This window comes from Talpa occidentalis, unplaced genomic scaffold, assembly GCF_014898055.3.
Source record: "Talpa occidentalis isolate TD23 unplaced genomic scaffold, MPIMG_talOcc4v2.1 talOcc4.14, whole genome shotgun sequence".
NCBI classification, from domain to species: Eukaryota; Metazoa; Chordata; class Mammalia; order Eulipotyphla; family Talpidae; genus Talpa; species Talpa occidentalis.
This window is the reverse complement of record NW_023601433.1, coordinates 1,240,765-1,265,213: the sequence shown is the minus strand read 5'-3', so window position 1 is coordinate 1,265,213 and position 24,449 is coordinate 1,240,765. Positions and strand designations below refer to the sequence as shown.

At 63.6% G+C, this 24,449-nt stretch overlaps 1 protein-coding gene across 2 annotated transcripts in view; it reads left to right on the top strand.

Moving 5' to 3' along the window:
* The window catches only part of ZNF592 (zinc finger protein 592), a 32,829-nt gene extending 8,380 nt beyond the window's left edge, over nucleotides 1-24,449 (top strand). For both annotated transcript variants that reach the window (XM_037509935.2, XM_054694712.1), the window contains exons 2-10: nucleotides 1,040-1,145; nucleotides 7,736-9,977; nucleotides 13,683-13,861; nucleotides 17,489-17,665; nucleotides 17,925-18,084; nucleotides 18,188-18,475; nucleotides 18,615-18,727; nucleotides 19,177-19,312; nucleotides 20,095-24,449. In XM_037509935.2, coding sequence (XP_037365832.1) covers nucleotides 7,755-9,977; nucleotides 13,683-13,861; nucleotides 17,489-17,665; nucleotides 17,925-18,084; nucleotides 18,188-18,475; nucleotides 18,615-18,727; nucleotides 19,177-19,312; nucleotides 20,095-20,592 — 3,774 coding nt within the window. In that variant the 5' untranslated portion in view covers nucleotides 1,040-1,145; nucleotides 7,736-7,754 and the 3' untranslated portion in view covers nucleotides 20,593-24,449. The remainder of the gene's footprint in view (nucleotides 1-1,039; nucleotides 1,146-7,735; nucleotides 9,978-13,682; nucleotides 13,862-17,488; nucleotides 17,666-17,924; nucleotides 18,085-18,187; nucleotides 18,476-18,614; nucleotides 18,728-19,176; nucleotides 19,313-20,094) is intronic.

The following is a 24,449-nucleotide window of genomic DNA, read 5'->3' as shown; positions in this document are numbered from 1 at the left end:
CTGGGCGGCGGCCTGGGCAGGGACGCTGCTGCTCGCTCTGTCCCCGAGGCCCGCGGAACTGGCACTGGCGTGGCCCTGACACCTGGGCCCGATGGAAGCCCCAGCCCGGGGCCCCGCGGCGTGGTCCTTGGGGACGGTGCGGTCTGCCCGTTGCGCCGCGCTGGAGGCGTGGAGGCGAGGAAGGGCTGCCGGAAGCAGTTCCCCTTCCTCCTGGGGGCCGAGCTGGGGGGCCCCTCCCTCCCCTTCCCTGCATGCCCGCGCACGGGCTTCTCTGCCGAGCGCCCAGGCCAGATGCTGCTCCTCAGAGGTGGGACAGAGTGAGGTCCGAGGGGCGGGCGAGGGTGAGCGAGAGGCGCGGGGCCCACACCCAGGCACGCCCCTGAGCGCGGGCGCTGGGGAGCCCGGGCCAGGCCTTCAGCAATTCCAGAGCGCCTGGGGTGGCGCTGGTGTCCTGCTGGAGCTCAGGACCCCCGCGCTCCAAACATGGGTCCTGCCACCTCCCCCGCCCCCCCTCTCCTCTCCTCTCCTGCCCCGCCCCGCCCCGGGGCCTGCCCTTCCCTGCCTCTCCCCACCCGTGACTCTCCCCTGCTTGCCCACCCTCGGCCCCTGGCCCCTGCCCCTGCCCGGGCCTCCTGGCACAGGGTGGGTGAGCAGTGGGCAGGGGTCGACGCCCTTCCACGCCTCGTCTCCGTCCGGGCCTCCACGCTGCCTGCCCTCGTGGGCTCAGCACTCCAGGGTGCTCTGGGCGCCCCCGGTGAGGCCTGGTAGCCGCGTGTGGGCACCTAAGGCAGGGTGGTAGGCGCGTCACCCCATCACAGCCCCAGGCGCGGGGGAGCCCAGGCCGGGGTGCAGGTGCGGGAGGCTGCGGGGCGCTCTGACGCAGCAGACCTGGGGTGTGAGCGCAGCCTCGGCGGGGGAGGGGCAGGGGCCCTGCTTTGACTCACCCGGGGATTGTTCTCGGGCTGGCCCACCCCGGCTGCTGCCATCATCGTCCTAACTCGCGCAGACCCGGTGACCTTGTCCGCTCTCTCTCCCCCAGGTGGTGTTTGGAGACTAGACCATGGGCCTGGGCAGCCGCCGCCTCCCGCACAGCCCTCCGCCCACAGCGGCTCGCCCCCCGCCCTTGTGCTGAGACCCTCCCTGAGGTAGGATGTCTGGGGGTCCCGCTGGTCCCGAAGAGCTGAGAGTTGGGGCACCATGAACTTCTTAATGTTCTCGATGGTAACTTGTGTTAGAAGATCCATAACAGGGGCCTCCCCGGTGGCGCAGCAGTTGAGCGCTGGGCTGCGAAGCTGCCCGCGGCCTCTGCGGCGCCGGTTCGATCCCCGGCTGCTCCCCGGCCACCGGAGCGGGCGGGGGGGGGTCCCACATGGCGCGCAGACCTCTCCTGCCGCCCGCTGCTCCCCTCAGCAGTGTACCTCGGTCCTTCTGCCTGCTCTGCTCCCCGCTCTGGCTCTGGTGAATTCTCTCACCCTCCCGCGCTTCTGACTGTGCCCAGTGCTTGTGTCAACAAACAAACAAATAAATAAATAAAAATACATGCCTCTTTAAAAAAAAAAATTAGATGAGATTGAACTTAAAAAAACACCATAACAAAATTGTCCATTTCAGCCATTTTTAAGCCCGCGTGGCTCGCTGCCGGCAGCACGTTCACAGTCGACGGCCACCCCGCCGCCCCCCTCGGGGCCTCTGCCTTCCCAGGCTGCTTCCCCGTCCCGGGAAAGGACAGCCCCAGCCCCAGCCCCAGCCGCCCACCCTGCGTGGCTCCGCCTCGGGGTCCCGCGGGGCGCGGGGTCAGACCGCCGTCCCTGCTTCGGGCGGCCCGGCGTGCTCGTCCATTCGCTCTCCCTGGTGGGCGCTTGGGGTGCTCCGCCTTGGGGGCGCACGCTGCTCGGGGCTCGCTGTCGGCCGTCCGCGTCCCCGCTTCACTGCCTGGGGTGCCCTGAGTGGAGCTGCAGGGCGGTTGGCAGTTCTGTTGGGGTTTTGAGGAGCCCCTGTTCTCTGAGGTCCTCTCAGGGTGGGGTCCGGCCGCACGGCTCCCCTGGCTGTGGGCGCTGCGGTCTTGGGCAGGCGACGCGGGGCTGTTCATTGACCGCTGCCCCCAAGGGCCGCGACGGGGAGCCCCAGGGTGACGCCCACGCCCCTGCTGGGCAGGTGGCGCAGGCCCCGCGCGCGCAGCCCGCAGCTGCTCCTGCCCCTCCCCCGGTTCCCCCTGCTCCTCCCGCGAGCTTGGCTCTGCTCTCACGTGCTGGTTTGGGGTGGCTTTGAGGCCACGTGCCGTGTTGACGGGAGCACGAGTGTCCACCGCGTGGGGCTGGGGGAGGTGGAGGCTTCTCCCCAGCCAGGGCCTCTGCGGGTCACTGACTCCCCGGGCAGTGGCATGCGAGGCCTCCTTTGCAGCTCGGGTTCTCCTCCAGTAGTGGTTTTTTTGCATGTGGGTGTGAAGTGGCGCCCCCTGTGGGTAGGGGCTGCCTTCCCGGCTCTGTTCGGAGCCCTCAGGTCCAGTCCAGGACCAGCCGGTGGTTGTAAACTCCGACATCGGGGCTCCCGTCAGTGACAAGCACAGGCGCCCACCTGTACATTCTCCCGAGTTTTGTGGAATTCAGTCTTTAATGGCTGTCTGGTGGGATGTGGGGGCTCTTCGCCGGCTCGTCCGCCATGGCCAGGGAGCTGTTACCCTGCTGACCAGGCGTGAGGGCCCTTCCGATCGTGGTGTCCCTGCCCTCGCCCGGCTGGTGTGTGTTTAAGTGTTTGGCCAAGCATCTGGGCGACTGGAGTAAAAGATGGGCATTTATAGCCCCTTTTTCTGGTTCTCAGACCTTCTGCAAATAGAAGTTTACCCCTGCCATCCTGCGTGTGGTGGCCTGGCTGCCCTGCTCCCCTGGCAGGGAAACCAGACTGAGGCCACGGGCAGCTTCGAGCTGGCCTTCTGCGTGCAGCCCAGGCTCTCCGGCCCTGGCCGAGCCCTCAGGCTGGTCTTGCACCTGCCCTGTGGGCTGCTGGGCCTCTGGGATCGGTCTTTGTGGACACGATGCAGGCCCAGGTGGGGGGCCGCTGTCTGGCTCCCCGGCCCAGCTGTGCCAGCTGCCTGCTGCAGGTTGCCGACACTGGGTTTTTATTTTGACGACACCTTTTATTTCAAGTTACTCTGCTGCTTTTCTAGCTGCTGTGTCCGTGGAGCGATGCCAAGGCTGCCGGGAGTTAGTGTGACTGATGCGCAGAGTCCTCTGTAAGAGGCGCCTCAGATTTCTTGGCCTGCCTAATTTCTTCTTTTGTACACTAAGAGTATAATTTAGCCCAATTATATAAACAACACAATTTGAAGTTAAGCACTTGAAAAGATGATTTGAAAATGCAGATAAACAAAATAAAATAATTTCAGCTGTTGAAGTATTTTTTAACACTTTAGAGTATTACTCTATCCTTTTCGGGTAAAACTATATATTCAAAACTTTTTCAATAAATTGTGCTGTATGTACACTTAAGTCTCCACTCTTCCTCGTTTTATATCAGGAGCATGTATCATAGCCTCAGGTGCTGACTTAGAACGCACCTCGTATTGAATCGTGTCGCTAGACCACTCATCTGTTGGTGGGACTTTATGTTGTGTCTCGGTTTTTTAATTACTAAATAATTGGCGGTAAATCCATGATGACTATCTTTGTTGCGCACCTCTCTCCCCCTGGGGTGCATTTCTGCAGGTGAAATTATGAGGCTGTATGTATGCATTGCTAGGTCACTCTTTCAGTGGGCTCTATCAGTAAATGCTGCCTTTGAAATCTTTTTTTTTTTAATTTTTTTTTTTTTAAGATTTATTTATACATACAGCTAGAAAAGCAGCAGAGTAACTTGAAATAAAAGGTGTCGTCAAAATAAAAACCCAGTGTCGGCAACCTGCAGCAGGCAGCTGGCACAGCTGGGCCGGGGAGCCAGACAGCGGCCCCCCACCTGGGCCTGCATCGTGTCCACAAAGACCAATCCCAGAGGCCCAGCAGCCCACAGGGCAGGTGCAAGACCAGCCTGAGGGCTCGGCCAGGGCTGGAACAGTCAGAAGCGCGGGAGGGTGAGAGAATTCACCAGAGCCAGAGCGGGGAGCAGAGCAGGCAGAAGGACCGAAGTACACTGCTGAGGGGAGCAGCGGGCGGCAGGAGAGGTCTGCGCGCCATGAGGGACCCTCCTCCGGTGGCCGGGGAGCAGCCGGGGATCGAACTGGCGCTGCAGAGGCTGCGGGCAGCTTCGCAACCCAGCGCTCAACTGCTGCGCCACCGGGGAGGCCCTGCCTTTGAAATCTTATTTTGTCACATCTCTCTTTTTTTAAAGATTTATTTAGTTTTGCATACAAGAGCTAGGGTGTAAGCCAGCGGTGCGGGGGGGGGGGGGGTGGTGGTGAGAGACTCACCAGAGAGAGTGGGGAGCCGAACTGGTGGATCTGCTGTTAACATGCTGCTGAGGGGAGCCGCGGGGAGACGGGAGAGGTCTGCTGCGCCATGTGGGCCACCTCCCTGGCCGGGAATCGAACTAGCACTGTCTTTAACCCTTGGGCCATCAGGGAGGCCCCTTGTCACATCTCTTTCAACAGCAGTGATTATTCTTTTTTGAAAACTGTGGCCACTTTGATAAGCCAAAAATGGTTTTTTGTTATTTTAGTTTGTATTTCTCTTTTGAGATTGCAACTGTTAAAAACATATTATCCTTTCGTGTTTCTTCTTTGTAGTTGCCTGCGCTAGTTACCTTTATTTGTTCCTCTAATGGGCGGATTACCTTTCCTTATGCCTGGGAAGGGCTCCTGACAGACACGGAGGGAGCATCCTCACGGCAAGATCGGGCCCTGTCCCGTCACACGGGCCTCTGTTTCCTCGTTTGCCTTTTAGTTTTGTTGTGGTGGATTTTGATGAATGCAACTTTTTCTTGAAGGTCTTTTTCTTTACAGTGTCTTCTTGTGCTTTTCTAACGGTACATTTTGATTACTTTGTATTTTGTGCTTATACACTGTGAGATGCTTCCTTTAGAGCAAGGTTTAAAGAAACACACGCGCGAGTCCTTCACTCACTGGTCACGCTCAGGCTGTTTTTATTTTGCTTATCAGGATTGAATAGAAATCAGGGCTTGATCTTTGGCTTTTAAAATCCTCGACTTTGGCCTTTCAACCCCCAAGGCTGTACGGGTCTCTGCTGCCATACCATTCCTTAGCTCTCTTTTCCCCAGCAGAGCTGTCTTGCCTTAGCCCTGGCTGTCCTCAGCCAATCCCTGGGGTTTCTGGGGCGTGGGGGGAGAACACGACTTCTGGCACCGTCTCATTCTGCTTCAGGCCCCTGGGACCCCAGCAGTGGCCCCTGCCCATCTTTGCGCTCAGCGCCCGCTCCCTCGCCACACCCTCCCCCTCACTGAAGGGCCGGTCTCTTCTGCCCTGCTCCCCTAATCTTTTTTCTGCCTCTTAGACAGTGAAAAAAAAAGAAAAAAGTGGTGGCGGGGTGAGTAGGATAAACTCAGAGAGCAAACCCAGGTGTCTCCTCCTGGCAGGGACCCGTCTGCGCTCTTGCCTTGGTGTCGGGGGGCTCCGTGTGCTCTCTGCCACCTCGTGTAGCCCCTTCTCGTGGGCCCTGACACTTCCTATTCCAGGAGACAAGTGTTTGCTGTCCAGAAATTCCGCCTTATGTTCGGGGGGGGGGGCAGCTGCCCCCCCGCTCACCTGGTGACCCGCGGCTCGTGCGGTCACTGACCACCGTGCTGACACAGCTTCCCAGCGGCGGCTGTTTTTCATTTTCTGTAGTGGGCAGATGTGTTTGGCTGGGGTGCGGGGGGTGGGCAAGAAACCAGAGCTGCAAGCCTGCTGGCCCCGCGGGGTGTAACGGATACGCCTCTGCCACGCCACCCGCTCCCTCGCGGCTTGAAGTGGTTTTCCCTTTATGTGCTCTTTCAAAATGATAAAAACAGTCTGTCAACACTCGAGTTTTGGAAGACTAAGCCGCGAGTCCACCCCAGCACGCTGCACGGGTCTGCTGCTTTCGGTCTCCAGCGCGCGCGAGGCTCGCGTCACACCCCAGTCAGACGACGTTGTGTTCTTTTAAAAAAACAACTCAGCGCTGAAAGTAGCTTCTCGCGTTGCCGTGTGGCCGCCGGGAGAGGGCGAGGGAGAGGGAGAGGGCGAGGGCTTTCGCGGCCCGCAGCACGCCCTGCTGTCGTTTACCCCCTCCCCGGCCGTGGACGCTCAGAGTCCTTCTGTGTGGGTGTGGCTTGCTTTTGTGCTGTTTTATTCATGCCCCGTGTCCTTCTGTGTAGGTTTTGTCCTTTGGGCGTCTCTCTGGCTCCAGGGAGCCCCCTGGCCTGGTTCTGAGCCGCTGCTGCATCTCTGATGTCTGCGCTCAGAGAGGACCAGGGTCAGCGGAGCAAGGGCCGGGCTGGCCGGCTTTGCCTCCTTTGAGAAGCCCCTTTCTGGGTTTCCCCTGTCACACTGGTTCTATAGCTCTGCTTCTCCAGATCAGGGAGGAAACAGGTGCATTTTCTTTTCTTTGTGTATTGAGTTAAAATAAAATTTAGGGCTTCCCCTAAATTAACCTTCAGAGTACTGCTTTTGCCAAAAGAGTAATGCTTTAAAGGTGAAAACTAAGGAATCAAATAGATGCTGGCTAGGGAAAACGTGCACGTCTCTCGAGTTTACTTATGAGGTAGTGAGCCTCTGTCCTGGTTGCAGCAAATCACTTTGGATTTGATTGAATTCCTGTAGTCAAGGAAGCAGTACAGAAAGTTAGTGATCGGGCCTCCCTGGTGGCGCAGGGGTTAGTTGGAGACAGCGCTGTCAAGCTACTGCCAGCCTCTGGAGCACGAGTTCAACCCCCGGCTGGCCAGGGAGCTACCCACATGGTGCAGCAGACCTCTCCTGACTCTCTGCTGCTCCCCGCAGCAGTGGATTTCAGTGGACCTGCCTGTTCTGTTCTCTGCTCTGTCTCTGGCGAGTCCTCTCACCCCCCGCACCTCTGGCCTTTGTCCCAGTTCTTGTAGGCACAAATAAATATATCTTAAAAAAAAAAAAGAAAGTTAATGATTAATTACTAGGAGTAAATTACTGCAAGTTTCCACCATGAACTTGAAGTTTTCTTTTCTTTTTTCTTTTTAAGGATTTATTTATGCAAACAAGAACTGGGGTGTAGACCAGAGGTGCGGCGGGTGGGACTCACCAGAGACAGAGTGGGGAGCAGAAAAGGCAGATCCACTGAAACACACTGCTGAGGGGAGCAGCGGGGAGACAGGAGGGGTCTGCTGTGCCCTGTGGGTAGCTCCCTGGCTGGGCATCGCAGTGGCTGGCGATAGCTTGAGAGCGCTGTCTCTAACCCCTGTGCCACCAGGGAGGCCCCGAACCTGAAGTTTTCTAAAGGAAGGAGGAGCTGGGCCACACGTTCCTTCTTCTCTAGGGCTAGGTGGCTTGTAGCCATGTGCCCCGGGAGGGCGTCCAGAGGTGCTGAGGTCTTGGGGCGAGTGCGCCTTCTCTCTGCTGTGCAGCCAGCATGAGTCTCCGGGTTCTGAGGCCCAGGGCCTGCGGGCACGCTCACCACATGAACTTCTCCCTCCACCCCTGCCCCGAAGCCCCCAGCATGGTGGAGACCAGTTGGGGTAAAACTTGGGCGCGTGCCTCCCCGCCGTGGGGGTGTCAGCGCCAGCACGCAGGCTGCCTGTGCCGGGGTGGGCCTGGGCTTCCGCGGGGCCGGCGTCTCTGACTCTCTTCCTTCTTTCTCTTCAGCCCTTGCCAGCGCCCAGCCATGGGGGATATGAAAACTCCAGATTTCGATGACCTTCTGGCTGCCTTTGACATCCCCGACCCCACCAGTCTAGATGCCAAGGAGGCCATCCAGGCCCCCAGTGAGGAGAACGAGGGCCCGCTCAAGCCCCCAGGCATGTGCGTGGACGAGGGCGTGTCCTTGTCCCACGCGGGCGCGGGCAGCGACGTGCCGGCCGTGAGCGTCATCGTCAAGAACACCAGCCGCCAGGAGCCGTTCGAGGCGGAGAAGGGCCACGTGTCTCCCAGCCTCCTCCACAATGGGTTCCGGGGCCCGGATCTGCCTCCGGAGCCTCACGGCCTCGGCCACGGCTGCGGCAAGGTGGACTCCGCCTTCATGAACGGGGACCGCGCCCGCAGCTTCCCTGGCAAGCTGGAGCCGCCCAGGGCCGCGCCGCTGCACACCTTCAGCCAGTTCAGCCCCATCTCCAGCCCCGAGTCCGAGGAGGCCATCAAGGACCATGGGTTTGGGGTGAAGCCCAAGCCCTCGGACAGTTACTTCTCCCCCCCTCCCGGGGGGGGCTCCGTGCTAGAAGCGCTGGCCAAGTTCCCGGAGCTGCACATGTTCGATCACTTCTGCAAGCGAGAGCCCAAGCCAGAGCCCGGGCTGCGGGGGAGCCCCCCAGAGCGCGAGCAGGCCCGGCAGAAGGTGGCCGAGCCCCCCGAGGAGCTGGATGCCAGTCGGTTCTTCGGAGACGCTTTGGAGTTCGGCAGCCACCCCGGCAATAGTGTCGGGGAGCCCCGGGGGCCGGCCCCGGAGCTTGCTTCCTGCTCGGCGGTGCCCCCCAGGCAGCGGCTCAAGCCAGCTCACTCCAGACTGTCCTCTTGTGTGGCGGCCTTGGTGGCCCTGCAGGCCAAGAGAGTGGCCGGTGTCACTAAGGAGGAGCAGCCTGGCCACACCAAGGACCCCTCGGGGCCCCCGAAAGAGGGCTCCAAGGGCAGCCCCAAAACGCCTAAGTCACCAAAGAGTCCCCGGAGCCCTCTGGAGGCCACGAGGAAGAGTACCAAGCCACCGGACAGCCCCCGGAGCGTCTGCAGCGACAGCAGCAGCAGGGGCTCCCCCTCCGTGGCCGCCAGCTCCCCGCCAGCCATTCCCAAAGTCAGAATCAAAACCATTAAGACATCGTCAGGGGAAATCAAACGGACCGTCACCCGGATCCTGCCGGACCCCGATGACCCCAGCAGGTCCCCCGTCGGGTCTCCTCTGGGGAGCACTGCTGCCGAGGCCCCCAGCGAGGGGCCAGGGGACGAGCCCCCCGCCCCACCCGTGGCTGAGCCGGCTCCCGAGGCGGCCACACACTCAGGGAGCCCCCAGGGCGACAGGAGGGCCGACGAGAGGGCCAAGAAAGCCTGCGAGGTGGCCTCCTCGCCCGGCGGGGGTGCTGGGGGGCAGGGCTCCCGGGGGGCCGGCCCGGGGGCCCAGGCAGGCAAGAAGCCGCCCCCGGGCCCACAGGCGTCCCCCCTGGCCCCGGCCAACCTGCTGCCCAAGGCCGTGCACCTGGCCAACCTGAACCTCGTGCCCCACAGTGTCGCCGCCTCGGTCACGGCCAAGTCCTCCGCGCAGAGGCGGGGCCAGCCGCCGCCCCCGCAGATGTCCGTGCCCCTGGTGCACCAGGTGAAGAAGGCCGCGCCCCCGGCTGTGGAGGTCTTCCACAAGGTCCTGCACAGCTCCAACCCCGTGCCCCGCTACGCCCCCAACCTCAGCCCGCCCGCCGACAGCAGCATCCGCGTGCCGGCCAGCGGCTACTGCTGCATGGAGTGCGGCGACGCCTTCGCGCTGGAGAAGAGCCTCAGCCAGCACTACGGCCGGCGCAGCGTCCACATCGAGGTGCTGTGCACGCTCTGCGCCCAGACGCTGCTCTTCTTCAACAAGTGCAGCCTGCTGCGCCACGCCCGCGACCACAAGAGCCGCGGCCTGGCCATGCAGTGCTCCCAGCTGCTGGTCAAGCCCATCTCCGCCGACCAGATGTTCGCGGCGGCCCCCGCCGGCTCCCCCACCCCGGCGCCCCCCGCCGCCCCCTCCCCACCCCAGCAGAGCCTCCCCGCGGGCAGCGCCAGCCTCCCTCTGCCGGCCCTGCCGCTCTACCCCGACCCCGTCAGGCTCATCCGGCACGGGGTCAAGTGTCTGGAGTGTCACAGGCAGATGCGCGACTACGTGGCCATGGCGGCGCACTTCCAGAGGACCGCGGAGGACACGGAGGGGCTGGTGAGTGGGCGTCCCTGGGGGTGTTGGGCGCCCTGGCCTGGTGATGGGGGAGCCTGGAGAGAAGCTCGTCTCGGGACCGTGGTGGCATCTGGGAGCCGGAGCCCCGGGGCTGCGCGCTGGTCTGTGCCCACCTGGGCTCGCGGTGCTGCCCCACGAGGGTGCCTGCCTCGGCTCCTGCCCACCACCACCCTGGCTGTCGAGGCCTCGCGGCCAGGCCTGGCCAGCTCTTGGGGTGCTGCCCTGGGGCCGTGGCTGCCCACAGCCCCCCACATGCCGCAGAACTCTGGGCACAGGTGGGGAGTCGCCACCCGCGCGTGCTCCGTCCGTCCGTGCCCCCAGAAGCACGCCGTGCAGAGCTGTGCCAACCTGCGTGGCTGAGCAGGGCCCCCGGGCTGCGGGAGGAAGGGTGCGCCCGTGTGAGCCCCACGTCCTCGCCCCTGCAGGAAAGCTGCTCCACCTGCCGCTGGCCAGACTGGCTCGTGCCCCATGGAGCTGGTGGTAGCTGTTCTTTAAAGGCGTCGCGTGTGGACAGGGCCCCTGGCGGAGGCTCCTGGGCCATGGCCCTCGGGCCCCGGGGCTCTCCCTCCTCCCCAGGTGGTGCCGGAGACTTGGCCAGGCCTGTCCCGCTCTGAGCAGCCCGCGCCACGCCCGGTGGCAGCAGGTCCCGGTCCCCATTAGTGGCTGACGGGCTTTGCTCCTGGGCCCCTTGCCCCACTGTGCATGGGGTGCATGGAGGCCCCCAGGCGCGGCAGCCCCCAAGCACGGGGCTGGCCACCTAAGAGCGGCCTTGGGTGGCTCAGAGGGCTCTGCGGCTCTCTGTGAGGCCGGGGTGGAGGACGCTGCATGGACTGGGCAGCTCAGGTGTCCAGGCAAGGGCAAGTTTGGGGAGGGGAGAACGGAGGAGCAGGGCTGCCTAGTGGGGCCGGCCTCAGGCGTGTTGGTGATGGGCCGGCCTGTGGGGCTTTTGCAGCCCTCAGAGGGTGCCAGGGGAGCGCGGCTTCTCCTCCCCACTGGTTGTGGTCCAGGAGTCCGGTGGAGGGTGGCCGCTGGGCCTGACCTGGGGGCTTAGGTGTCCCTTCTAGCCAGCACCCTCCTGGTCCTGCTGTGGGCCTGGCGGCCATCCCGCTGCACTGCCCTGGCTGTCCCCTGCGCCGCCCTCGCCTGCTCTCCCAAGGCTGAGCGGGCGGAACCTGGTGGCGTCCTGCTCAGACTGTGTCTTCTCTGCTGGGAGCTAGCAGATGAGGGCTCCCCTGAGTCCCGGGACAGAGAGGCCGGAGCATGGGCCCTGCCGCTGGCCCAGGCCACGCGGGGACGGTGTGGGTGGGTGGGGTGCAGTGGCCCCCCAGAAAGCCTCTTCCTCTGGGAGTGCTTCCCGGGACAGGTCTCCCTCGGGCCTCCCCTTTGATGTGAAGTTGCCCCTTTGGGGCATGGTGTCTGCCCAGAGACCGATTTTTCTCGTTTTTAGCTTTCTTTCAACTCAGACGGCGTGGCCACGCCCAGTACTGTCATGCCAAAGCCTGGGTCCTGCCCGGCACGAGCCACGCCAGGCTTTGCCACCCAGCAGCTGTCTGCAGCGGGGCTTGCTGAGCAGGGTCCGGGAAGCCTCCCACCAGCTGGGGCCACACCTTTTCCCTGTCTCTCTGGGGCCAGTGTCCTGGGTTTCCTCGGCGGTTCTGGCCGCGCCAGCCACCACCTTGTGCCGCTCACTCGCTGCAGGGCTGCTGTCCGAGGCGGCTGGGGAGGGGGGGTAGGCGCCGGGATCCCCAACCCCAGGGCGCAGGAGCGCAGCATTCTCGTGGCCAGGCTTGGCCGGTTCCGACGATGCTGTGAGGGGTGCGTGCCGCCTGCGCTCGCCTGACGGTGGGTGTGCCGCAGCCGCGCGCTTTCTTGCGTGGCTTCCCCACTCACCAGCCCTAGTTCTCAGGAGGCGCCCCCCTCCTCTGGCGAACCCCTCGCTTGCCCTGAAACACTTTCTCTTGAACACGGGGCGACCGCTCGTCCCCTTCAGCCGCGGTTTTCACGGCGGTGAGTCAGTGTCTTCGTGACCGTAGCTCGTGCCCCACCCCGGCAGCCCATTCCCGCCTCTGCGCAGCCCGCGGCTCGGGCACCCGGGGCGCGGTCCAGCCAGCCCGACCTGCCTCCAGCATCCTCGTGGCCGCGGCGCAGGGGACAGGCTGCTGCGGGCACACGCTCGCTGCCCCCCCGCCCGGCGGACACTGGGCGCGCCTGCCTCTGGGGGAGCCATTCTGTGCCCTTGTGGCTCACGGCTCCGTGCCACTGTGTTTGCAGGCGTGTGCGTGCGCACGCGAGCGTGTGTCATGAGCGCACGTGTGAGTGTGTATGGGGTATGTGTGTGGCCTCTTCCCCCATTGCTCACCCAGAAGAAGGCAGCAGCTTGTTTAGTGTCCTGCACCTGAAGTGATGCTTTGGGGCCTCCCTGGCCGCACAGGGGTGAAGCCTCAGCACTGTGAAGCCGTCCCCAGCCACTGCGGCCTGAGTTTGAGTTTGATTCCCTGCCAGGGAGCTCCCCGCAGGGCGCAGCAGGCCTCTCCCGCCTCCCCTCCCCTCAGCAGCGGATTTCAGCGGCTCCACCTGCTCTGCTCCCCACTCTGTCTCTGAGTGCTCTCACTCCCACACCTGGCTGCGCCCCAGCTCTTGTATGCGTAAATGAATGACATAAATCTTAAAAATAATTGAAAGCCAGCTCTCTACGTGGCGCCCCAAGTGCACATGGGCAGGCCGGGCAGGCGTGTCTGGGGCGGGCACCGCCGCAGCCCGGCTGTGCTTTCTTCCTGTTTCGTGCATTTCCTCACCACCTCCCCCCGCCCCGCCATGGCTTAAATCCCAGCCCAGCACGTCCCAGGGGCTCAGAGGCGTTTCCTCAGAGAGCAGACAGAGTCTCTCGACGCCGCGCCGCCCGCGTGGCTTCGTGCTGCGGGTCTGCCTGGCTTGCCCCGCGTCGCTGCGCCGTCTCTGACCGGCCCACCTTCCCACACCCGGCACGCTAGTGGGCCCTCGTGGGCGGCCTCGCTTCAGTCTCTGCCGGCCTTTAAGTTTCCGTCCCTCTCCTGTGTTTTATTTGCGGTTTATTTGTTGTTTGCCCCGGAGGTGCCGCTCCGCTGGGGGTTGCTGATTAAAGCAGAGGCCTTCCTTGTCCCCCAGGCCGGGGCCCCCCAGTACGTGGCACAGTCGCGCCCTTTTTATTAAGAAGGGCCTGACCAGGCACCCGGACTCAGGCTGCCATGGGGCCTGTTTGGGCTCTGCCCGAGGCCTCTGTCAGGCCCCGTAGGACTCGTTTCTCCCAGTTCTCTCCAGGCCTGGGCACAGGGAGCCATTGTACTGTCTCCTGTGGGTGTATTTAGTCACCTGTGGCTCAGGGCACCCCGGCAGAGGGCGTGGAAACTGGCCAGGCCCCTCGGTTGGTCCAGGGACTTCTGAGTAGCAGTGAGGGGAGCTCAGGCTGCAACTGTGCCAGGGCGGGCAGAGGCCAGCAGGCGTGGCATGCAGTGAGGCCCGACAGTGGAGACAGTCGTGCCTCAGGTTCCCAAGAGGGACGCTGACCCCCAGCCGGGGGTCCTGGCGCGGGCTGTCTCTGGGGCAGCAGCCCGGGTCTGAGCGGCGTGGCTCCGTGGAGCCTGCTGGGGCTGGGGTGCCCAGGAGAGCCTGGCCGGCGTGCGTGACCTGCTCTCTGGTGTTCTCTCCCAGACTTGCCAGGTGTGCCAGATGCTGCTGCCCAACCAGTGCAGTTTCTGTGCCCACCAGCGGATCCACGCCCACAAGTCCCCCTACTGCTGCCCAGAGTGTGGGGTCCTCTGTCGCTCTGCCTACTTCCAGACCCACGTCAAGGAGAACTGCCTACACTACGCCCGCAAGGTGGGCTACAGGTGGGTGCTCTGCCCGCACGGCGGGCTGCGCTGCAGGAGGCTGCCGCCCGGCTGGCTGGAGCTCGCCCGGCAGCCAGGCCTTTCCTGAGCCAGGACTTGCTTCAGACCAAGCTGCGTCTTAAGAGGCCTCCAGCCCAACAGGGCAAGGATGTCCCTGCGGACCCGTAGCTGCTTTGTAGTGAACAGCAAGAGCCGAGGACAGAGTTAGGCGTTGGAGACAAATCAGACGGTGGGAACAGCCCAGAGGGAGGGTTGTGGAGGCCGGGGCGTCCATCGTCTGTGGCCCTGTTGGGCGTCCGTGTTGCCACTCGTCCAGACGCCCTCGCCCTCGCCGGCAACGAGGCTGCAGGGGCTCCACGGCGACTGACCCGTCAGTTTGTGAGAATGGCAAGACCTGAGGCGGGAAGGGGCCGGCCGCCAAGACCAGGAAACTCTCCTGCAGGCTGAGTCTCCCCGTGTCAGACGCACACGCACAAGAGCTTGTTTAAAGGGAAAAGATCGAATTGGGGCAGAAAACGCCCCCAAGATGTGCCGGCCCTTCCCCCTCTCCATTTGGGAGTTTCTGCATCTTTGGTAGTTTCCCTTCTTGTGCTTCTGGAAATTATCATCGCCCCAATCTAGCAAGGTGTTTTTCTCTGTGGTTTCCTAAAGATGTCCTGCCTTAGTTCCTCTGGTGACTGGAGCCCTCGCCATGGCTGGCAGGTCTGTGCCCGGTGCCGCAGGAGGAGGGGAGGCCTGGCACGTGCCGACAGCGATCAGTGTCCGGGTGGCCAGCCCCAGGGCGAGGCGGGCAGCAGCATGCCCGAGGAGATGCCAGGAGGCAGGGCTGGTGGCCACAGGCAGGGGCCAGCACAGCAGGGCTGGGAGTGGGGCGGTGAGGGCAGGCAGGGCCAGGTGGCCGGTCCCCGAGCTCCATGGCAGGCGCGGGGTGAGCGTCGGGGGTGCTGAAACTGGACCTGTGCGTCCGGCTGGGAGGGGGCCAGTTGCTGGGGAAGCTGTGTGGGGCCAGGTCGCGCTGAGCGAGGGCAGAAGTGGCGTTGTGGGGTCAGGAGGCTGCCGTGGGGGCGAGGAGGGGGTCGTGTAACCCCCAGGTTCCGACCAGGGACAGCGCTCCCGAGACTCCAGCGTGAGACTCAGGCCAGACCCGGCATCACGGCCGCGCTGGCAGGCTGCGAGAGGACACTGCCTGGCGGGGCCCTGCTGTGCTTCTAAATTAAATACTTAGATGAGTTTCTGCAACACTTGATCCAGTGCCATCAGAACCTGCCTTCCTAACTTTGCTGCTTGTACCGAGATCGAATCCAACCCAGGGGCAGCTCGATCCACGTTAACTTGGCATTGTCTGTCTTTAATCCAAGATGTCGGGAGCACAGGGGGATTGATGGCATCTTTCTCTTTTTAAAAATAGTTTACTCTCTTCTGTAAGAGCGAAAAGCTGAGCGTCTCCAAAGCCATTCAGTTTATCAGGCCTTTTTCTAAGAATGTCAGACAGGGTTCAACCAGGGCGACCCCCCGAGCTCCAGGTCTGTGCTGGACTCAGCCCCCACTCTGCCGTCCGGCCCTCATCGCACTGCGGCTGCAGCTGCGGGTGCCTCTCACAGGTCCAGCGCGGCCTCGGGGTCAGCGCCTACAGCTCAGCTGTTCTCAGCTGTGCGCCGGTTGCCATGGCAACCTCGGGCTGCTTCGTGGCAGTGCGGCCCCCCTCCGTCTGTTTACTCTCTGTCTCCCAGACGCACCTCTTTGAACCTTTCACAGACATGAACCTTTCACACAGGTGTGTGTTCTTGGCGTGGGTCCTCGGGAGTCGCCGCGCGATGGCCATCAGCCTCTCGTCCCTTCCCAGGCCTGAGGGTGCCCTGCAGCTGGCACATCCCTTCAGGTGGACATCGGGGTGTTGCCATCTCTTGACTGGTGCATAGTGCTGCTAAGGAGCGTGCACATGGGGCGCCGGGGCCGGGTCCCTGGTGGCCACCAGGCTGGGAGCAGCATGTGGCCACCTCTGCCCCGGAGGCCCAGCTCTTTCCGAGAGCCCCGCCTGGCCTGTGCCCGTGTGGAGCCGTGTGCCTGCAGCACGCCCGGCTGGCTGGGTCCATGAGCCCGTGCGGGTGTGAAGTGGCGCCTCCACCGGGTCTGATGTTCCCGGGCGGCCGGGGGCAGGGTCTGCGCATGTGCGCTCGCCAGCCCTGGCTCTTCCTGAGGGAACGTCTGGTCAGGTGCTTCGTTTGTCCTTAGTTATTTTATCGTATTTGCTGTTTTTTTTTTTTTTATAACATCGTCTGGCAACACTATGTGATTTAGGGGGACAGGCTCAGCCCTCAGGTGTCTACGGGGGGAGAGAATGGGCTCCGGCTGGGCGCTCGGGCGGCCCCGGGCTCTGGGCGCGGCGAGGGCCAACTGGGACGCGGCGGTCTTTCGCGTCCAGGCGCAGGGCCTCTCTGGGTGAGTCTGGAGGTGTGTGGGGTTCATCTCAGTGCCTCGTGGTGTGGAAATGCTTCTGTGCCCCTGAGCTGGCCGCTCTTGTTCAGGAGGGGAAGGCGCCTGTGACGGGCGTGAGACGTGTGGACGCTGTGTGGTTAGTGTCGGTGCCCAGTGACGGTCACTGCAGACAGTTCTCTGGATTTCTCTTTGCTCTGCCCCTGGTTGCTAATGAAGTTTGCAGAGGCCGTTCTCCACTCTACCCCAGCACACACCCCAGGATCGTGTGGACAGTGGGTGGGGGCTGGTGGCTGAAGGCGTCGGATCCCGAGCGCAGGTGTCTGTCCCTCTGCGCCGCCTCACGGTCATGGGGCGGGAGGAGGAGGGAGGTCAGGGTTGCCTGGAGGAGCAGCTGGGAGCAGGGGAGGGGAGGGCAGAGCCAGGGAGACCGTGTGTAGACGGGGTGGCTCTGGCCGGGGGGAGCATCTTTCCCTGGACCCAGAGAAGAGGAATCCGTGTTTACAGAGATGTGGATTGGAGAAGAGCCCAGCCTGAGCTCCAGTTCAGAAAAACGGCGTAAGATAGCGCGTTACCTCCTTTATTAGCACCTCATGAGGAGATACAGTCACCAAGCAGAACTCAGAGAGCAGATGGGTGGGGAGAAAAGGAAAAAAGCCCCCGGTCACACCAAGAGGGCTAGGCCTCAGAGCCCAGCCCAGAGGGCGCGGCCTGCGCCAGGCCACCTCGACCCCTGTGGGCCAGCCTGCGCCGCTGAGCTCGGCTCCTGGCCTCTTCCCGCCCAGCTCTGAGTGTCTGCCTGGGCCCTGGGGCTCCTGGTGTCCTGGGAGTGGAGTGCTTGCTCACCAGGCTCTGTCTGCTGAGTGCCCCCCACTCCTCCGTGCCCCTCCCGAGTTGCCTCCCACCTGGCAGTCACCCCGGTGGAACTGTGTTTGCCCGAGCCTCCCTGCCTGTCCACCCACTGGCCGCTCAGCTGGGCGCGCTCCGGTTTGCAGAACATCCTACCAGCGAGGGGTGGGTGGGGCTTCTCCCTGTCTGCTGGGTGTAGCCTTGGGCTGGGGGTCGGGGGGCCAGTGTGCTGGACGGCGGCAGTGGGCAGTGAGAATGTGGGGGGGGGGTTCCTGAGATGGCAGGTGCCTGCCTCCCTCCCTTCTCGGCACCACCTCTGGGACTGAGCCCGCCCCCACCCCCCAGGTGCATCCACTGCGGTGTTGTCCACCTGACCTTGGCCTTGCTGAAAGGCCACATCCAGGAGCGACATTGCCAGGTTTTCCACAAATGTGCATTCTGCCCCATGGCCTTCAAGACTGCCAGCAGCACCGCAGACCACAGCTCCGCCCAGCACCCCGCCCAGCCCCACCGGCCCTCACAGTGAGTGCGGGGCGCCGCGGGGTGGAATGGAGAGACGTGGGGGCCGGAGGGCTGAACCGGGGAGCAGACGCCTGGAGTCACAGACGGCCTCCTAAGGCAGGGAGCGTCCCCCCGGCTCTGTGCAGCCTCCCATGCAGGCCCGAGGCCCCCGCTGAGGAGCACAGGCTGGATGTGCTCTGGTTTTACGGGGAAAGCAGAAGTGGGGAGGCGGGCGGCTCAGCGGGGGCCCTTGTCCTTCAGCTGCAGGCTTGTCTCGCAGGCTCATTTACAAGTGCTCCTGCGAGATGGTCTTCAACAAGAAGCGGCACATCCAGCAGCACTTTTACCAGAATGCCAGCAAGGCGCAGGTGGGCGTCTTCAAGTGCCCCGAGTGCCCACTGCTGTTCCTGCAGAAGCCAGAGCTGATGCAGCACGTCAAGGTGGGCTGCCTGGGGGAGGAGGCAGAAGGGCCGCCCGCCTCAGGCCCGGCTCTGACTGTGCCTCTCTCCCCTGCCCGCTAGTAACCGCTCTCCCCATCCCCAGAACACCCACGGGGTTCCTCGGAACGTGGATGAGCTGTCGAGCCTCCAGTCTCCAGGGGACCCGTGCTCCAGCCGCCCCGGCTCGCGTGTGCCCACAGAGCCCCCCGTGCCCAGCGTGGCGTCCCGGGGCAGCTCCCTGCCCTCCAGCCGCTGGGGCAGGGCCGAGGCCCACCGCCGGGCAGAGGCCAGGCCCCGGCTGAGGAGCACGGGCTGGACGTGCCAGGAGTGCCAGGAGTGGGTTCCTGACAGGGAGAGCTACGTGTCCCACATGAAGAAGAGCCATGGGCGGGTACGTGAGGGGCCTGGCCTGGGCGGGGCTGGCCCAGCCGCCTGTGCTCCGGGCAGGTTGGGGGCTCCAGGTCCCAGGTGGGGGCGGGGGGTGTGCAGAGGCCCGGAGCCGCCTGGTTGTGACCCGTGATCTCCTGCAGGCGCTGAAGCGGTACCCGTGCCGGCAGTGCGAGCTGTCCTTCCACACCCCCAACAGCCTGCGCAAGCACATCCGCAACAACCACGATACCGCCAAGCGGGTGTACACCTGCGGGTGAGTGTGGAGGGCACCCGAGGCAGGGCCCGGCTCTGTTGGGGGCAGGGCCACAGGCCTGTCTCTGCCGGGGGCAGGTGGGGTGGGGCAAGTTGGACCAGCTTCCAGCCCCACCTGCTACTAGCGCCTCCCCCACTGCCCCACCGTGCGTGGGTGAAGGGTCGTCAGAGAGACGGGTTGCTGGGGTGACTGGGCTCCAGGGCCCCGAGGCTTCAGCACCATCTGGCATTCGCTGGGGAGTGCAGGCCTCTTTGGTGCCCACCTCAAGGCCAGCCGGGGCTCTGGGCGGTGGTGGCGGGGAGCTTAGACAGCCGGCTCAGGCTGGTGCAGACTCCTAGGCTGGCTTCCTGCGTGGCTTGCTCTGGGGAGCCCTAGGCACCCTAGAACCGGAGCAGCCTTTGCCTCAGCCTGCCCGGCTCCGGGCCTCACCGGTAGCTGTGCCCCGGCAGGTACTGCACGGAGGACAGCCCCAGCTTCCCACGGCCCTCCCTCCTGGAGAGCCACATCAGCCTTATGCACGGCATCAGAAACCCTGACCTGAGCCAGACGTCCAAGGTCACACCTCCGGGTGGACACTCCCCTCAGGTGAGCGTGGCCCTGCTCCTGCGCTGCCAGCCAGAGGCCGCGGTCACGGGCCAGCGGGGTGGCCCCAGCGGGCAAGTGGACGCTCCAGCCCTGTGGCTCTGGGGGGTTGGGGACGGGGCAGCGCCCAATGGCCTCTTGTTCCCGCTGCTGCCCGTCCTCGTGACCCCACTGTCGTGCTGGGGACAGGGCGGCGTCTGAGCCCTGCTTGCAGTCCTGGGGCGTTCTTGGCTGCCAGGGGTGGGGTGTCGTTGGCATCTTGGTGACACTTGTCTGCGATTAAAGGGCACCTGGTGCTCTCCCCCTCTGGTGCACATGCTGTGATCCGGGGTCTCTGTCAGATGCCTTTGACCTGGGCTTGGGGAAGAGGGTTGAAGGACATCTGCAGGGCTCAGATCGGACGCGCACTGGGCACTCCCTGAGGCTCGCTTGTCCCCCGATGACCAGTGCGCGGCCTTCGGAGGAGGGCGTCGGTGCTCTGGTGGGGAGGCGCCCCCTGTGGGTGAGCATAGAGAAGGGGCGTCCTTGTGCGGAAGCTGGCACTTCTGTCCAGTGAGCACCGCCGCCCCGGCCCTGCCCCGTGTTCCCGACCCTCCCCACATCTCTGGGAGGCTGACGTGTGTCCGCTGACACGCCTCGCCCTAAAAGAAACCAATGGGAGCAAAGAGAAGTCCCCAAAGGAAGGCGGCCTGCCCAGTGCGCGAGCTGGGCCCGGCCGGGCGGGCGCGGGCTCCCTGGCCACGCGGGTCCCCTGCTCACGCGGGACGCGCTCTCTCCTGCGCCAGGTGAACCATCTGAAAAGACCGGGCAGCGGAGCGGGGGACGCTCCGGGCACCAGCAACGGCGCAGCCGCCTCGGCCACCAAGAGGCACAAGCCCCTCTTCCAGTGCGCCAAGTGCAGCTTCGCCTCGGACTCGGGGCTCGCGTTCCAGAGCCACATACCTCAGCACCAGGCCGACAGCTCCACGGCCCAGTGCCCGCTCTGCGGCCTGTGCTACACCTCCGCCGGCTCCCTCGGCCGCCACCTCTTCATCGTCCACAAGGTGCGGGACCAGGAGGAGGAGGCGGGGGCGGCGCCGCCCGGGCAGGGCTCCCAGGAGGAGCTGCTCCTGCCGACCCAGGAGAACGGGCTGGAAGACTGTGCCAGCGAGCCCTCGCTGGGCGACCCCGAGGCCCGGCGACCCCCCAGCCCGGCCGCCGAGGAGGACAGCGCCCCTGAAGCCCCGAGTCCAGCACAGGCTTCTCAGGACCAGGACAGCCGCGCCCCGTCCCCGCAGGTGTGACCGGAGCTGGGGCCGTGCGTGGCCGGTGGCGCCTGGACGGCGGGAGAAGAGGGCCCGTTCCCAGGGGTGTGGCCAGCTGGGCCCTGGAACCTGCTGCCCGGGAGGCGGGTCGCCTGGATTCCTCACGGCTCAGAATCTGCTTCTGTTATTTATGGCTTTGTGCTGCTTCTGGTCCCCGACGCTGGCCTTTGTCCTTCCGGCCCCAGGCTGTTGAGTGGCCCGGCCCCACAGCTGTCACCTCGGCTTGAACCCCCTTCTCAACCGTGTGCTCCCGGGAGGCTCCGCCTGTGCTCCAGCCAGGCCTCTCCCAGGCGCTCAGGGCCCCATCTGGGCCCAGCAGCCGGGGGACGGGGCACGGGCTGGCCCCTCTGGGGGCCACTGCCCGCCCGGCCTGGCTGGAGCCCTTGGTCATCTTGCCCCGCCTTCCTGTCTTCTCCGCCTCTTCCCCCCAAGCAGCCCTGGCTTGTCCCGTCTGTGTGGGGGACGCCCCTGTCGCTCTTTGCTCTTTGGAGCCTGGGAAGCAGGCGCCACAGGGAGGCCGCAGAGGGCAGCCCCCGGGGAGCGGCGTGCCCGGTGCCGCTGTCCCTGCCTGTCCTGCGGGTGGGCCTCGGTGGGACGTGTGTCCTCCCGCTCCTGTGGCCCTGGAGCGGCTGCCCCGCCAGCCCTCCTCCTCGGCCGCACCCGTGTTGCTCAGACTCTTTCCAATAAAAAACCTTCTTACCGTGCAGGTAGGCTCTTGTGTTCCTCTCCAGTGAGCCTGGCCCTGCTCCCCGGGGCGCCTCTCTGCATCCGGAGCTCGAGGTCAGGAGGCCGTGAACCCGGGTCTCCAGAGACAGCCGAGGAGCAACAGGAGGGTCTCGGGGGTGGTCCCGCCAGTGGCACCTGCTCTAGGGCACGCTGGAGTTTTCTGGGCACTTCTGTCTTTACCACAAGTGGATTTTCAACCCACGAAAACCCTGTGTGGGTGAGGGGGCCGGGGAGCGGGAGGGGCCGCGGCTTTCTCGCTGTTGCCCCCAGAGCCGGTGTGGCAGCCCCGGGTTAGATGGGACAGGCCGTGGAGGTGACTCTGACCTCTGACCCAAGCGGCAGCGGCCAGGTGGGAGCCGGTGTCCCCCAGGAAAGTGGGCGCTGACCAGTTCTCAGAGGCGATCTCGAGGGAGGGGCTCCATACCCGCTGCACGTTACTAGGCCTGACCTTCCCACAATTGGGGAAACAAAAACAAAATGGTTTTTCTTCCTCTGTCATCATGCCAGCTTGCTGGTGGAAATGCCGAGGCAGGGGCACAGGCTAGTTTCGGGGCAACTCTGTTTAATGAGGCCGCGCCTGGCCAGGCTGCTGGCCCCTCCCAGGCAGGCGGGGGCGCTGGGCCTGGAGCCTGCAGGGCCAGAGCCGCCCAGCTTAGCCGCGTCCTGCTCCGACTCCAGGCTGCTGGCGCTGGCGTTGCGGTGGCAGGAGCAGAGGGTGCTGGAGGCGCCGGGGTGGAAGGGCCCGGGGTCTCCCTGCCGGGACCCGTGGGTGCCGGGGGGTACAGAGGAAGAGGCAGCCCAGGCTCCTCTCCCCCTGGACCCTGGGGCCGTCTCGCTCCCGAGTGGCCTCCGCAGCCTCAGGCCACTGCCAGGTTGCTCGCCAGGAAACGCGGGTCACAGCCCGGGACGCCTGTTCTTACCGGCCCTCTCGCCCACGCCCCACCCCCGGAAAACACACCCGCTCGTGACTCCGCGGGCCCCGTGGGGTGAGCAGGCGGCGTTTTCTCGCTGGCAGACACCACTTTAGAGGAGGGGAGTGTGGCCAGGTCGCTGTTGCGTGGGATTGGGCGTAGGGGGTCCCCGAGAGTGGGGGACAGTGCTCGCAGCCCTGCCCAGGGCCCGGCGTGCCTGTGTTCACAGGGAAAGCTGAGGCCCAGGGGGTGGGAAACGTGCTGCCCCCTCGAGTGCTGTGCTGAGTCTCGGCTGTCTGGCCCCAGGTCCGAGGCGCCAGCCTCTCTGGCTGGAGGCCGGCTGCTTGGGCAGAATGCCCCGTCAGCACTTTGCAGCCTCCAGACACCCACTGCTTTCCTACCTCCCCTGCACTTGGGGTGCCCCTGAGTGCCAGGCTCTCTGGAGTCCGCCTGTGCCTTGTCACCGAGGAGGGTGGGTGACGTGTCTGGGTGGCCTTCTGGTCTGGGGGGATTCATCTGGCCGCTGGAAGACCCACCCCTTTGGGGGACCATCCCAGAAAGGTCACCTGCCCGTCGTGGGGAGCACGACTCCCTGGGCCAGTATCTCCTGGTCTTTTTAAAGATCTTTTTAGTGGCTCCGCTGCTGGCCTCAGAGCACCTTGCTCTAGCGAGCTCTCGGCCACCGCCCACGCCTCTCCCGGCAGGCCCCGCGGCGAGACCCCCGCCCCCCGAGACAGTGCAGTTCAGCACCGAGAGGCCGGACGAACCGAGTGTCTCTTCTCTGGCTGCTCTATCTTGTAAAACAGTGCGCTGAGGTCCTGGAAGCCACTTGGCGCGGGGGAGCGTTCCCTTCACCTATGTAAACAGTCTGCTTGGCGAGAACGTCACACGTGTGGCTCGGCAAGGGCAGCCCCCGTGCCTCCCCGAGCCGAGGAAGCCCCCTTTTCTGGTCACCGGGCACACTCGCTTTCACTTGTTTTTAAATTGAAAGAGAAAATTTTTTAAAAAATGAATGCATATACATGGTAAGACATGCAAACCGTACGCGAGTACGTCAGAAAGTAGGCCTCGCTCTGGCGGTCAGCCCTGCCTGTCCCCTCTCCGGAGTTAATAACTGTTATCGGTATCTTGTGTATTCTCTCTGAGCAATTCTATGCATTTATGAGTTTATAAATATGTATATTTATATATCTATTTTTAATACAAATGGTAGCATTCTATCCGCAGTTTCGAAGCCTGCTTTTTTCACTTCCGCTGGAGGTTGTGCCAGGTTTGTTCCGTGGGTCAGCCCCATTCTCCTGGAACTCCCAGCACAGTCCGTGCGTGCAATGGCAGTGCACAGAGTGGGTGTGCACAGAGTGGTGTGCAGAGTGGGTGTGCGCAGAGTAGGTGTGTGGAATGGTGTGCACAGAGTGAGTGTGCAGAATGGGTGTGCACAGAGAGCGTGTGTGGTGTGAGTGCACGTGTGAATGAGTAAATCCCTTCTCTCAGGGTCTGGTCTGAGCAAGAGAGAAGCTTCTAGATTCTAGAACGTCCCCTGTCCTTTCCAAGATTCAGCCCGCTGTCCACATTCTGCACCGCAGATGCACAGCAGCTGCAGCCCCGGGCGCGGGGAGCCTGGGGTCCTCTGGGGGGGAAGAGCAGACTAAGACCCAGGTCCCAGATATGGGGCTGGGGGCTCCCTATTTAGAATACTTTCTTATTGGAAAATTTATATAAGATTATTAGAAAAAATTAAAAACATGCATATTTATAATCCAGTCTTACCTTGGCTGCTGTTTTCATTTTTGCATGTCATTTTTCAACCCAGCTCGGCGCCTTCCTAGCTGAGTTGATGGTGCGATTATGGTGATGACCGTGGTCAGCGTGGAACATTTCTGGATGACACACTGTTCTCGTTCATCCTCTTGTTAAACTTCCTAACAGCCCCCCGAGCAGACGTGACCATCGTGCCTTTGGAGGTTCAGTGTGGCCAAGGAATCCCCTACTCCACAGAGCGGTGTAGGCAGGGCTGGGATGAGCAGGTGGCCCTGCTCCCCTCTGCTCACCCACTTTTCCCTACTGGTCTTGGGGCCCCGGCACTTTCTGGTTGAAATCATCGTTTTTCCGGAGCTGTAACCACTTTCAAACCAACATGATTCGTTTACCCGCTTCCTGTTTGACATCTAACGCTGCCGCGCCCCGCGCGCTGGGCTTATG